Source organism: Schistocerca piceifrons, chromosome 8 (genome assembly GCF_021461385.2).
Source record: "Schistocerca piceifrons isolate TAMUIC-IGC-003096 chromosome 8, iqSchPice1.1, whole genome shotgun sequence".
Lineage (NCBI taxonomy): Eukaryota > Metazoa > Arthropoda > Insecta > Orthoptera > Acrididae > Schistocerca > Schistocerca piceifrons.
In genome coordinates this window covers 430,071,830-430,085,545 of record NC_060145.1, presented here as the reverse complement: position 1 = coordinate 430,085,545, position 13,716 = coordinate 430,071,830, and the positions used below count along the sequence as shown (strand labels likewise).

The 13,716-nt window shown below is 38.5% G+C and overlaps 1 protein-coding gene across 1 annotated transcript in view; it reads right to left on the bottom strand.

Moving 5' to 3' along the window:
* The window catches only part of LOC124711629 (transport and Golgi organization 2 homolog), a 71,068-nt gene that overhangs the window by 41,371 nt on the left and 15,981 nt on the right, over positions 1-13,716 (bottom strand). The window contains exon 2 of the mRNA XM_047241807.1: positions 7,619-7,765. Within this exon, the coding sequence (XP_047097763.1) occupies positions 7,619-7,760 (142 nt within the window). The 5' untranslated portion in view covers positions 7,761-7,765. The remainder of the gene's footprint in view (positions 1-7,618; positions 7,766-13,716) is intronic.

Sequence of the window (13,716 nt, the reverse complement as noted above, 5' to 3'; positions counted from 1 at the left end):
AACTACTACGCTTTACGTTACCGCCTCACGGCTAGGGATGGTGTTATCCTCCTTTCCACTGAAAATGCTTCGCCGCGTGTTGTGGTACCTGCGTCTTTGCGTGCTTTGGTCTTGCACCTCCTTCACCAAGAGCACTGGGGTGTCTCTCGCACAAAATCTCTGGTGCGCCATCATGTGTACTGGCCTGGCATCGACTCTGAAATCGCACACATGGTCGCTGCCTGCGGCCCTTGTGCGTCACAGGCCACTGCCCCAAAGTCATATTTGTCACCGTAGCCTTCACCTGAGAAGCCCTGGGAGTGTATTCATACTGACTTCGCAGGACCTTTTTTAGGTACTTATTGGCTTCTCGTTATTGACGCCTACTCTAACTTTCCTTTCATTGTCCATTGCACGTCGCCTACCACCGCGGCAACCACCAATGCTCTAGCTCGAATTTTCTCTTTGGAAGGTCTTCCCTCTACTCTTGTTATTGATAATGGTCCGCAATTTGCCTCTTCCGATTTTGAGGATTTTTGTGCCCATCACGGTGTCATGCATGTCACGGCCCCTCCGTTCCATTCACAGTCAAATGGTGAGGCTGAACAACAAGGCTCAGATGAGGAAACTCCTGACTTCTGCTGCTGATGATATGCTTCTCCAATTTCTGGCTTCTTACGGTTTCACCCCCATGGGCGACCACAGCCCGGCTGAGCTCTTACATGGCCAACAGCCCCGCAAGCTGCTTGATCATCTGCGGCCTCCCACCTCACGGCCGCGGGTGCCTTCGCTTAGCTGGTTCACCGCCGACGACCTCAAATGGGTACGGGGATATGGCAGGCAGCCAAAATGGAGTCCTGGCCGCATCTTACGACACCGTGGCCAACGCCTATATGAAATCCAGATGGACATGGGTGTTGCAGTGCGTCATTCGGACCAGCTTCGGCCTCGTATGCTGGCAACGCCTGTTCCGGATGCCGCTACACCACCTTTGGCTGTACCTGACACTCGGGATACTGGAATCTCTCATTACTTACAACGCAGTCCTCTCACCATCATATCAGTGCCAGCACAATAACTGATGCCACCAGGAGACGTGCCCATGTAGGGACCAGATGACCATCATCTGTCGGAGCAACTCTACTCGCCTCCTTCTCCTACGGACGCGGACACATTGCCCATGTCTCCTGTTATAACAACCGGACTTTCCGCAATGGGCAGATTGGTGCACAGGGTCCCAGCAGATTCAAACCCCACGTCTCCTGTCATCTTGACCCGTTATCATTGGGGACACTTCTGTCCATACGGGAAGCCTCCTCCTCGAGACTTTACGGCCAGTCAGACAACACCTATGGATGTTAGCAATCTACATGCGTCCTATACATGCGGTGCTCTCTGCCAGCCATGCAGCAGCAGCAGCAGTGCCACCTAAGCAGCCAGCTAGCCAGCGGCCTCTAGACTCGGATTCAGTTATGATTTGACTGTTAAAATGTACACACGTCTTACTCTGTTTACTTGATCTGTGACTTTCATGTATTGCATCTTCCTTGAAATATATTTGTTCAACTTGAAGTTATAACACATGGTTTGGAGAATTACATGCTTAGTAAGTGGATTAAAGGCTGAGGAAACAGAGGCTGTCGCAGCCGTGGTTCAAAAGAGAGTGCACAAATGATGACAAGTAAAGGCCAGTAGAGATTTGTTGACCAGTCTGGTGTGGCAGTTGAAGATAGCAAAATGAAAGCAGAAGTTTTAAACTTCACATACAAGAAATTGTTCATGCAGGAGAATCATACAGACATACCATCGTTTGACCACTGAACATGTCCTGGATGGATGACATAGTTATAAGCATCCATCACCAGGTCCAGATGAAATCCCAATTTGGTTTTTCAAAGAGTACTCTACAGCGCTGGTCCCTTACCTAGCTCACATTTGTTGCAGATCTCTCGCCCAGTGCAAAGTCCCATGTGACTGGAAAAAGTGCAGATGACTCATGTATATGAGAAGGGCAAAGGAATGGACCCACAAAATTACAGACCAATATCTCTGACATCCTTCAAATATAATATTTTCTTGAGACTGAGAATCTTACATCCATGAATCAGCTTGGTTTTGAAAGCATCACTCATGCAAAACTCAGTTTTCCCTTTTCTCACATGATATACTTAGAACTATGGATGAAGGGCAACAGGCAGATTCCATATTTCTAGATTTCTGGAAAGCATTTGACATGGTGCCCCATTGCAGGCTGTTAAAGGTGGTAAGAGCATATGTGAGTGGCTCAAAGATTTCTTAAGTGATATAATCCATCATGTTGTCCATGATGATGAGTGCTTATCAGAGACAAAGGTATTGTCATGAATGATCCAGGGAAGGGTGATAGGACCGCTGTTATTCTCTGTATACATAAATAATTTGGCAGACAGGGAGGGCAACAACCTGCAGTTGTTTGCTGATGATGTTGTAGTATACAGTAAGACATCTAAGTTCAGTGGCTGTAGGAGAATACAAGATTACTTAGACAAAATTTCTAGTTGGTGTGATGAATGCAGACAGCTCTAAATGTAGAAAAATGTAAGTTAATGTGGATGAGTAGGAAAAATGAACCCATAATGTTCAGATGCAGTGTCAGTAGTGTCCTGCTTGACACAGTCACATCATTTAAATATCTGGGCTTAATGTTGCAAAGTGATATGAAATGGAATAAGCATCTGAGAATTGTGGTATGGAAGGCAAATGGTTGACTTTGGTTTATAGGGAGAATTCTAGAAAAATGTGGTTCACCTGTAAAGGAGACAGCACGTAGGATGCTAGTTTGGTCTACTCTTGAGTAATGTTTAAGTGTTTGGGATCCGTACAAGCCAGGCTGCTAGATTTGTTACTGTTAGGTTCAAACAGCATACAAGTGTAGGGACATGCTTTGTGAACTCAAACGGGAATCCCTGGAGGGAAGACGACATTCTTCTAGTTTAAAGAACTGGCATTTGAAGCTGACTGCAGAATGATTCTACTGCCTCCAAAATACATTGTGCATAAGGACCATGAGGTTAAGATACGAGAAATTAGGGCTCATATGGACACATATACTTTGCTCTATTTGCGAGTAGAACAGGAAAGGAAATGACTAGTAGTGGTATGGGGTACCCTCTGCCATGCACCTTACGGTGGACTGCTGAGTATCTATGTAAATATAGATGTAATAACAATGTAGGAAAAGACAGATTGCTACTTACCATTAAGAAGACACGTCAAGTTGTCAACAGGCACAATTAAAAGACACTCATATAAAACTTTTGACCACATGCTTCATCAGTGAAAGAGAGACACATACAGTATTCACACAAGAGAGCACAGCTCATGCACACACATCCACCAACTCCAGCATCTTTGGCCAAAATGTGTGATGTAGATGTAGAGAACAGGTGTTGCTCATTAACTGTATCTGCAACCTGGTGTAAACTGACAACATCAAATACTGACTGTTTAGCTTTGAAAAACAGGATTTTTCACTAGCATACTAGAAAGGTACAATCTTTCTTGTTGTGGCAAAAGAAAAAATTTCTCTGATCAAAACCAATTGTTCAGTGCTGTTTGCTTAAAGCTCTTCTGAAAAAGTAAGGCCACTGTTTCTCCTACATATTCTCATGTTGCATGGTTTCCGATTATAGTGATGTGAAGGTCGATGGCAGCATATCATGACCTCACACAAATGCAGGATGCTATTCAATTGGTACCCCTGGGATTTGCAGTGGGATGATAGAGGGTAGCGAAGTGGGGTGGTTGTAGGAATCTGGAACATTCTATAATAATTAGTACTGGAATACTTTAGTAAATAACTTTTACTTAACTTTGTCCTGTCACTGCACTCCAGGAACATAACTAATAACAACTATCTTTCTTGAATACAAATGACTCATTAACAAACATTAACTGGATTATACAAAAAGCAAGGTAACACAGTTCTGATACTATCTGCACAATACATGCACGAACTAGAGGCTGCGAACCTAGTGAGCTGAAGGCTATTCTAATCTGACTTCACTCACAACCTGTAGCTGACTCAGACAATGCGATCTGCAAATCTCTGTCGATGCCATATGGCGGCGCTGCAAGTGCCAGTGAGTCCAGAGAGGTTGCAAGTGCTGGACCACTACTGATTATCGCAACCTCTAGGTGACACCACATATAGTCTTGCAGCAGTCAAGGAATAAGCCATTGTTTCATATATGCATATAAACTAGCCTAATCCAGCTTTCCAATCTCACGTGCATTGGACTATCAGCTATGTGTCATGCCATATATTTCACATTTCTGGCAGTTACTTTCTCCTTGGTGCAAATCTAAGTTAGTGCTCACCTGCTTAGAGCAAAATTCGCTTTTAACAGCAGTTGTATCAACATAGTTACACAGCAACATCCACACATATATTCTGCAAACAACTGTGATGTACATGCCAGCACAGTAGCACAGTACAGCATGTTAGGGATTCTTCCCATGCCAGTCACATTTGAAGTCCAGGAAGATTGATGGCCTGAATGTCTCACTGTACACTATAATTAGTCTAACTGTGTCTTCGCAGTACCTACATAAGCAATATATAGGGAGCTGAAGGATATGTCTAGATCCTTCACTTAATTCTTGTTCTCAAAACCTTGTAAGTAGAATTCTCAAAATAATTGGTGTCTACCTTCAACCATCTACCAATTCAAGTTTTGCAGCACCTCTGTGATGCTTTTCCATGAAACACACAAACTGGTGACCATTCATTCTGGCTTTCCTTGTATGCTTTCAATATATTTTGTTAGGCCTGTTTGGTAGTAGTGCCACATATTTGATCAGTATTCTAAGATTAAATGCACAAGTGATTTGTAAGCAATGTCTTTTGTAGACTAACTATAGTTTTGCAGTGTACTGTCAATGCAATGAAGTCTGCCTTACCTACAACTAACCTGTCATCATTCCATTTCATGTACCTGCAAGTTCTTACACCCAAGTATTTGTATGAGTTGACTGATTCCAGTTGTGACTTATTGTTGTTATAGGATACAATCTTTCTGCCTTGTGTGAAGAGCACAGTTTTACATTTCTGTGCTTTCAAAGCTAGTTGGCAATATTTATATCACTTTGAAATCTTATCAGGATTTGACTGGGTATATGTTCAGTTTTTTCAGATGGTACTTCATTATATATAACTGCTTCATCTACAATATGTCTGAGGTAACTATTAATTTTGTCTGCCATGTCAGAGCATGGGTCCTAACACATCTCCCTGGGATATGTCTGAAGATGTTTGTACTTCTGTCAATGACTCTTCATCCAAGGAAACATGCTGCACCCTCCCTGGCAAGAAATCTTCAATCCAGTCACAAATTTTGTTTGGTACCTCATATAATAGTACTTTTGTTAACAAACATTACTGAGATACTGAGTCAAATGCTTTTAGGAACTCAGGAAATACTTCATCCACCTGTTTGCCTTGATATATGATTTTCAGTATGTTTTACAAGAAAAGCACAACTTAGATTTTGCATGATGTTTTCAGAATCTGTGCTGTCTGGCATGATGGAGGTAATTGTGTTCAAGATACTTTATTATAAATGAGTTCAAAAATTTTTCTGGGATTGTACAACAGCTGAACATCAAAGACACAGAGCAACAGTTTTGTAGATCACTTCTGCTACACATTTTGTGATCAGTGTTTCCTTCCAATCACTGTGCAGTTCTTTTTAGGAATCTGTGGTATGCTATGGTTAAGCTGTTGACTGTGTGTAGAATCTATAAGGGTTCTATTGTGCCCTGGAGCCTTGTTTAATTTTATCAATTTAAGCTATTATTTTCCTTAGTGAAGGAGCATTTAACAACAAAGCTCAGCAAATCTACTTTTCCTTTGCTACCCTCAGTTTCAGTTCCTATGTCATCCAAGAGTGTCTGAACCCTAACTCTGGTGTCATGGGCAGTCTTTATACACAACAAGAATTTCTTTTGGTTTTGTGAAAGTTCTTTCAACAATATTCTCCTACAGTACTCATTGAAGTCTGTTTCATTTGACAGCCTGTTACATTTCATTCAGCATCCCTCTATTTATTACACTCTGCTTTATCTAACATGTATTATGCAGTAGTCACTGCTTCTTTAAAAGTTTCTTAACAGTGGCTATATGTCACGAAGGATTCTTCCCACCATAAACTGTTTTACTATGTATGTATCTATCCAGTGCATGGTCAGCTACTCTTCCTCTACATGTTCCTGACCAGGAGTAATTGTTTTGAGTTTTTCTTTGAGATATGACATGGCTGCATCTTTATATAGCTAACTGATAATGTAAATCTACCTACTCATTTTAGCTGAATTTTGTACTTTGGTATCATTGTTGCTACAACTGCCCCATGATCACTGATACCAGTTTCAATACGGACATCCTCAAAGATGCAAGGTCTTGTTGTGTGTTATAAGATCCAGTTGATTTCCATGATGAATACATCTCTGAACTATTTGCTCTAAATAATTTTAAAAGACAGCATTTAGTATTATTTCCCAGAAAGTCTTATCACACACACCACCTACAAAACAATGATTATCCCAGTTGATATTGGGCATTTAAAGATTCCTCTAATAATGACAGTATGATTGGGGAGTTCAGGGTTTCTCTAAAGTTTTCAATTACTGGTGGTTTATAGAAAAATCCAATTATAAGTTTTTGCATACCATTGGAGTTATTAGTCTTTTAATTGCACCAAGTCTTGTCCAAAAAGAAGACAACATTGCAATAAGCCAATAACAAACAATTACTATGAAACTTCCTGGCAGATAAAAACTGTGTACCGGACTGAGACTCAAACTTGGGACCTTTGTCTTTTACAGGCAAGTGCTCTACCGACTAAGCTACCCGAGCACAACTCATGACCCTGCCTCACAAGTTTATTTCCACCAGTACTTTATCACTTACCTTCCAAACTTCACAAAGCTCTCATGTGAAACCTGAAAGACAAGCACTCTTGGAAGAAAGGATATTGTAGAGACATGGCCAGACCACCAAGAAGTTTCATATCAATGCATGCTCCACTGCAAAGGGAAAATCTCATTCTGGAAACATCCCCCAAGCTGCAGCTAAGCCATGTCTCCAAAACATCCTTTCTTCCAGGAGTGGTAGTCTTACAAGTTTTGCAGGAAAACATCTGTGAAATTTAAAAGATAGAAGATGAGGTCTGGCAGAAGTAAAGCTATGAGGACAGATCATGAGTCATGCTTGGGTAGCTCAGTTGATAGAGCACTGGCTGGCAAAAGGCAAAGGTCCTGAGTTTGAGTCTCAGTCCAGCACACATGAGAACAATTACTATATTTTCTTACAGAATAGCAACTGGTAATGGTCATATGATCACAAAGTTATTGTGGTTCTTTTACTTTGATTTAATAATTGTTAAGTCACAATACTTATTACTGATTGCATTGACAAAGCCATAATATTGTAATGGAGAATGCTACACTTTCTTTTATCTTGCTCTAATTATTCAGCACCATGCAGATCATTGCCGAGATATGAAACAACAATTCCAATCCTCAAATAATGCCTGAAGCTGTGGATAAATGTAGTTTCCAGAACTTATATTCAAAATACACTTTTATAAAAGCATATTACCTCCTATTACAGTCTCATCTTCTTTCCAGAAGTGAATAGGCAGAGCTGGGCGTATGTAGTACTCATCACGGTTTGCAGCCAGAATAAGGCGAAAACGGCCAGCTGTTGAGGAGGTCTGAGTGTGAAGGAATAAAATGCACATTATCCCTAGAAAAAGTCATAAAAAGTCATTTATTACATTGATGTATGCTGGAAATGAAGATTATTAATATTTTAAATAATTATACAGTTAAAAAAAAATGAAGTGCCACTCTATCAATGTTCTAATTCTGCTATTACTTTTCGTTCAGTGAGTTATTGTCATGAATCATCTCCACTTACCCAGCTTCAGTGGAGAACAATTCACCAGTTTTATCTATTTAAGAAGATCATTTAATTTTTGATATGGCTTCATTCTGATCCTCGTACTTCTAGGCCTTGGGTAATTTGTTTGATCAACACCTTCACTTCTGTTCTTACTCACAATGGACTCTTACAGTTGTTTTTTGTGTGATGACACATATCAGATTCATGTCATTTAATATGCCACGTGTGCCTCCCTATGTTATTTCCAATGATGAGCATTTCCAGGAAGTCAACCAGTCTAAACCAGGTACAGGCATAGAGAATTCAGGGTGTCCGATCGGGGGACTGATGAGTGTCTTAATTCATTTATAACTTTAATTTCTGGGTTTGCTACAATGGCTACTGTTCAATTCAAACAATGTGAATCACAAAAAATGGGGATGTTGGCTTGACTATCTGGATCAAAAGAACATTTCTCTAGAGCAGTCAACTTCTAATGATAAAAATGTAATAGGATACATCCCTATCAAAATATATTTATTGTGATTAAAAGAAAAGGTGGGTCTTTTGACAAGATGTTGCCTTTCTGTATTTAAAAAGCTCTAGAATATGTAACTATGAAACAGTTACACAGATGCAAACAAATGGGGAGGTACTCTGCTGTGATGGAATGACATAACTCTCTTATCTCAGGAGAAAGTGTAATCTGTTGCCAGTATCACATGCATATTGGTATGAAAGAATTGTTGAAAATGGTGCTACAATATGGTTAGCCAGAGCAATGTAGTAGTGCAAGCATATATGTATGTAAGCAAGTATATGTGTATGTATTCTGTGCAAGTTATCTTAGAAAAAGAACACATCTAAAAGCTTAGCAACATTTTATTATGTGCCTCAACAGGCACTCAACTACTTCCAATCTTTCCATGATTCATATTTCACCAATGACTTCCCATTACCACACCATATTTAAGTTAGTAGAGAGAAACAAGCAGATGTTTTTAGCATAGGTCTATCTGCATTCTATATAGGCTGAGTAATGGCTTACTGGGTTATGAAGGGGAGTGTGGGGGTGAGAATTGTAGAGAGAGAGATGATGGCTTGTCTACAGTAAGCAGGTTAAGTGAATGTAGGTTGCAATGGTTTTGCAATGAAGAAGAGACTTATACAGGATACATTAACGTGGAGGGCTGCATCAAACCAGTCCAAGGGCTGAAGACCATAGAAACAAAACAACAACACTATTTTGAACCCTATTCAAATATGTCAATGCTTTAATAAATTTCTCATAAATGCAGCAAAATCTAATGTAGATGTGCTTACTTATTAAAGTAGAGTAAATTTCTTTGGTTGGGACCAGAATAATGACTCCCTTGTAACTTTCAGTAAAGTCTCAACCAAAGATGTAAAAGAGCTATTTTGTCCTTAAAAAACAAAAATGCCACAGAGTAGGATGAAATACCCATCAATGTGATTACATTTGTCTATGATAAAATAGCACACCCTCTATCTTAAATAACTATTCAGTCATTTGAGCATGCCGACTTCCCTCGTATACTTAAATATACACAGGTCAGATCACTACACAAAACAGTATCAAGGGAGAAAATGGAAAATTATCTTCCTGTCTCTGCCCTCCCAGTGCTATCCAATGTATTTGAAAATGTAGCTGTAGTCCAGATAACAAATTTTATCATGAAACATGATGTTACTCTCAAAAATATATAGGTACCGAAAAGAGAAAAGTACCATGAACACAATTAATGCATTCATTGAAAAAATTAGCTCATCACTGGACAAAAGCAATAAAGTTACAGATTATCTTCTGCAGCCTTACAAAGGCATTCGATTCAGTACTGCTTCAGTTACTGCATCAGACAAAATACTCTGCAGTGGCTCAGGTCTTACCTGACAAACAGCAAGCAAAGGGTAATCATATTAGATATTATGAATCTCTGTCAGATATAATTCTACAGGAGTCCCGCAAGGTTCAATCTTAGGATCAAACTTGTTTCTCTTTTACACAAGTAATCAGCCAGTCACATTTGCTGATGATGTTTCAGTACTTATTGAGATAGAAAATGTGACAGAAATTCTGATGGTGTAATAAACACTCTGAACAACTGAGATACATAGCTTCAACAAAATGGTCATAAACTTAACATTTTAAAGACTCTGTTTACCCAGTTTAAAACCAAACAATCAAAAATCAGAGACATCAGTATCATGAATAAAAATCAAGTTATGGAAGAAGTTCAGTCCATCAAATTCTTGGGACTAAACCTGAACAAAAATCTAAGCTTTCAAACACACATAGATTATTTAGCTACTAAATTAAATAATATTGTTCTTGCAATGGACATACTACTTGGTGTAACAGACATAAACAGCCAGAAAGTGATATACCACAGTCACTTTGAAACCTTAATTAGATACGGTTTAATATCTGGGGGAAATTCAACCCACATGTAACAAATCCTGCTACTTCAAAATATAATTGTTAGAAAAATGTGTGTTGCCCCTCCAGAACCTCTTTTAACCCGTTATTCAAGAACCTAAAAATATTACCTATCCCTGCAGTGTACATATTTGAAATTATCCGCTTTTTACACAGTAACCTTGAGCTAACTGAAGAAAACAATTCAAACATATGTGAAACAGTAGACACAAATAAAATTTCATTCTTCTAAAACATTGCTTAAAAGTCTACCAATGGGCACCCTAGTGCATGGGCATACAAATCTACAATAAACTCAAGGGCTGAGATGTACTGGATATGGAAATTAGTTCATTTAGAAGAAAACTACATGATTTCCCTGTTGAAAAATGCTACTATTCAGTTGAGGAATTTGTGAATGAGGATGTTGTGACTCGCGGATCATTCAAAGCGCTGCCGCACAATTACACGCGTCCTCTACGTGCGGCGCTGTCTGCCAGCCAAGCTGCGCCACCTAAGCAGCCAGCCGAGCAGTGGCCGCTAGACTGGGACTCAGTGCTCATTCGAATGCTAACGTGTACACATGTCTTGCTTGTCAACTTACTCTGTGACTTATATGTGTTGTGTCGTTCTGAAATATATTTGTTAAACTTGATGTTATAACAGAGGAGATGATTCATTTGAACATTTGACCATTTGATATCATAGTGTTGTGTATGTATACAATAATATCTGGAAAATTTAGACACTAAGTACTGGTACATCATAAGAAAACCAGTTTAATAGTATTATTGTGTTTGTATTTGTATTTGTATAAACATGTGCTGGTAAAGATAATGTTAAAGAATTGTGTAATTATTTATATCATAAGGTAACAATTAACATGTCTCCTGCACAGCACGATCAGATGATCTGTAAAATGTATGTTATGAGATGAATAAAACATAAATGCAATGCAGACTGGAGAAAGACAAATGTTTATTTATAGCATTTGTATATTTAGAAAAAGCTTTTAACAATACAATACATTCTTGAAATTCTGAAGTTATCTACAACTAGTACAAAAACCAGCTACAGATGTGACATGAAATGGAGGCAGTTGTTGGGAAGTGAGTGAGACAGGATTGTAGAGTGTAACCTTTATGTTATTCAGTGTATACATAGAGCAAGTAGCAAAGTACTGATTGTCTGTTTGTTATTTGGTTTTGTTTGATTAAATTATGCAGTGAGCATATACTTGTAATATAGGACAAGCCAATTTAATGTCTTAAAGTCTCTAGCATACATATGCAATATAAAATATTAAATTGGCAACTGATAACTACATTGACTACATTTTTCTCTTGATTTATACACTGGCTGTCACAAAAATGCAACATTTCAGTTTCTTACAAATAATATATTTTAAACTTTTTATTTTAAATTCTACTCACTTTTACAACACTTATCTACTATTTGATGGTAAAATATTGTTTTATGGCCCCATCTAGGTGTCTGTGTTCTTTGAGTCTTCTTCGGATGGTTCCCTCCCTAACACTGACCCTCTTCAACTTGGTGGAGTGATTTTGTGCTTCAGTGGCGGAGGGTGGAGTTGATTTTGTGCTTTAGTGGTGGAGTGACAGTTGCGGAGAACGTTAAATTGGAGTAAGTAGTCATCTCTAGCCAATGTTGCCCTTATCAGGCCCATACCAGGGTTCCTGGCATAGCCTCCAGTTTCTCTGGATCTCCTTCAGTTCTAGATATTATGGAAGGTGTAGCTCTTGACATTTCTGTTCCATAAAGTATGCCATGACCATCTTCCACCAAAGCAATAATTTCTACAGCATCTTCAGTGTTTTAACAGAACGTCTACGCCAGAAAACTGATTACAATAGTCACAGAAAGTGCCTACAAACACGTGATCAAAACAGGAACAATACAAGATATAACAATAAGTGCTACAAAAGTGGGAAATCATTATTGCCTTGCATCAAGTGATATGTTTTTCAGATTTCACAGGAAAGAATCATTAAGGCTAGTGCAATAAACAATTGATACTTCATTGGTTGCTCACAAACGAATTATTTATTATGTGTTGCTTTTTCATGCCAGTCAGTGTATTCAGGTCTTAAAGTTATTTACATACTCCGTCACTCAGCTGGCTACAGAACAGAAAGTAGAAAGATATGTCATTATGCATACAGTATATTCAGGTGATTACAGTACATACAGCTAATAATTATTTACATGTATATTCTTCTACACTATAAAGTTATTTTTCCAATAAATGGTACTTAAGAAGTTTCTGAAATGTCTTTTCACACATACTCTCCAGTACACTTAGAATAAGACACTTTATCAGTTTTACTCCTGAGTATCAAGGATTTTCTTAACAGCTCTGTGTGGTATGCTTCTCAGCCGGCCTTTATTTCTTTTGTCATATGAATGAACATTTGCATTTTTTCTAGTACAGTATTGCCTTTGATTAATGAAATTATTGTTCTGTATATGTGCATGGATGGAAATGTCAGTATTTTTAGACAGTGGAAAGCAGTTTTGCATACATCTGTTTGTTTTTTATTCAGCATGGTCATAATTATTTTTGTATTAGTGTTTCTCCAGACAGTAATTCCATATTGTAAGTATGGGCCAAAAAGATCATATAAGTTGTTTGTTATAATAATGTGCAAGCTGTTTTATAATAAATATTACAGTGCTTAATTTACAATAAACATTATTTACCTGTTGTCCACATTGGACCTTACTGTCAAATGTAATCCCCAGAAAATTACAGAGGTAACTTCTTTCAGTCTTGTTTCACCTATGAATATATCTATGTGATTTCCCTTTTCTCTATTTGTGAACACGATGAACACTATTTATTTATTTCTCATATGGTTTTTAAGCACAATATTAAATTTAATATAAACAATAGCATATGTAATTGACAAACAGATATCTCAATTTTTACTACAGTCAACTGTGTCATTCTTTACTGTCAGGATAGACCCTGATGGGACATTCTGCAAGTATGTGATGAATGGTTTACCTAGCTGCTCCACAAACAGGTTTTGGAGATGGATCCTTACCCTGCCTTGAAGAGAAACCATACTTTTGCTATGATTGATGCATATTCTGTTAAACATTGTCCTTGTTCTATATGACAGGTCAAAGGCTGAGGGTTTCTTTCTTATATAAGACAAGATTTGGCAATGTGAAAAGCAAACCTCTGTCCAGTCAGACCGTTAAGTTGAACTGAGATATTTTTGTGAATGGTTTTCTTCACTGAAGCCAGTTTCTTTCTAGGATAACCACATCTTGATGGCTAGGGAGTTGTGGGTTGCCTTGTATGTATTTCAACTCACGAAGCTGCTTTTCATTGAAGTCCATGGGGCAG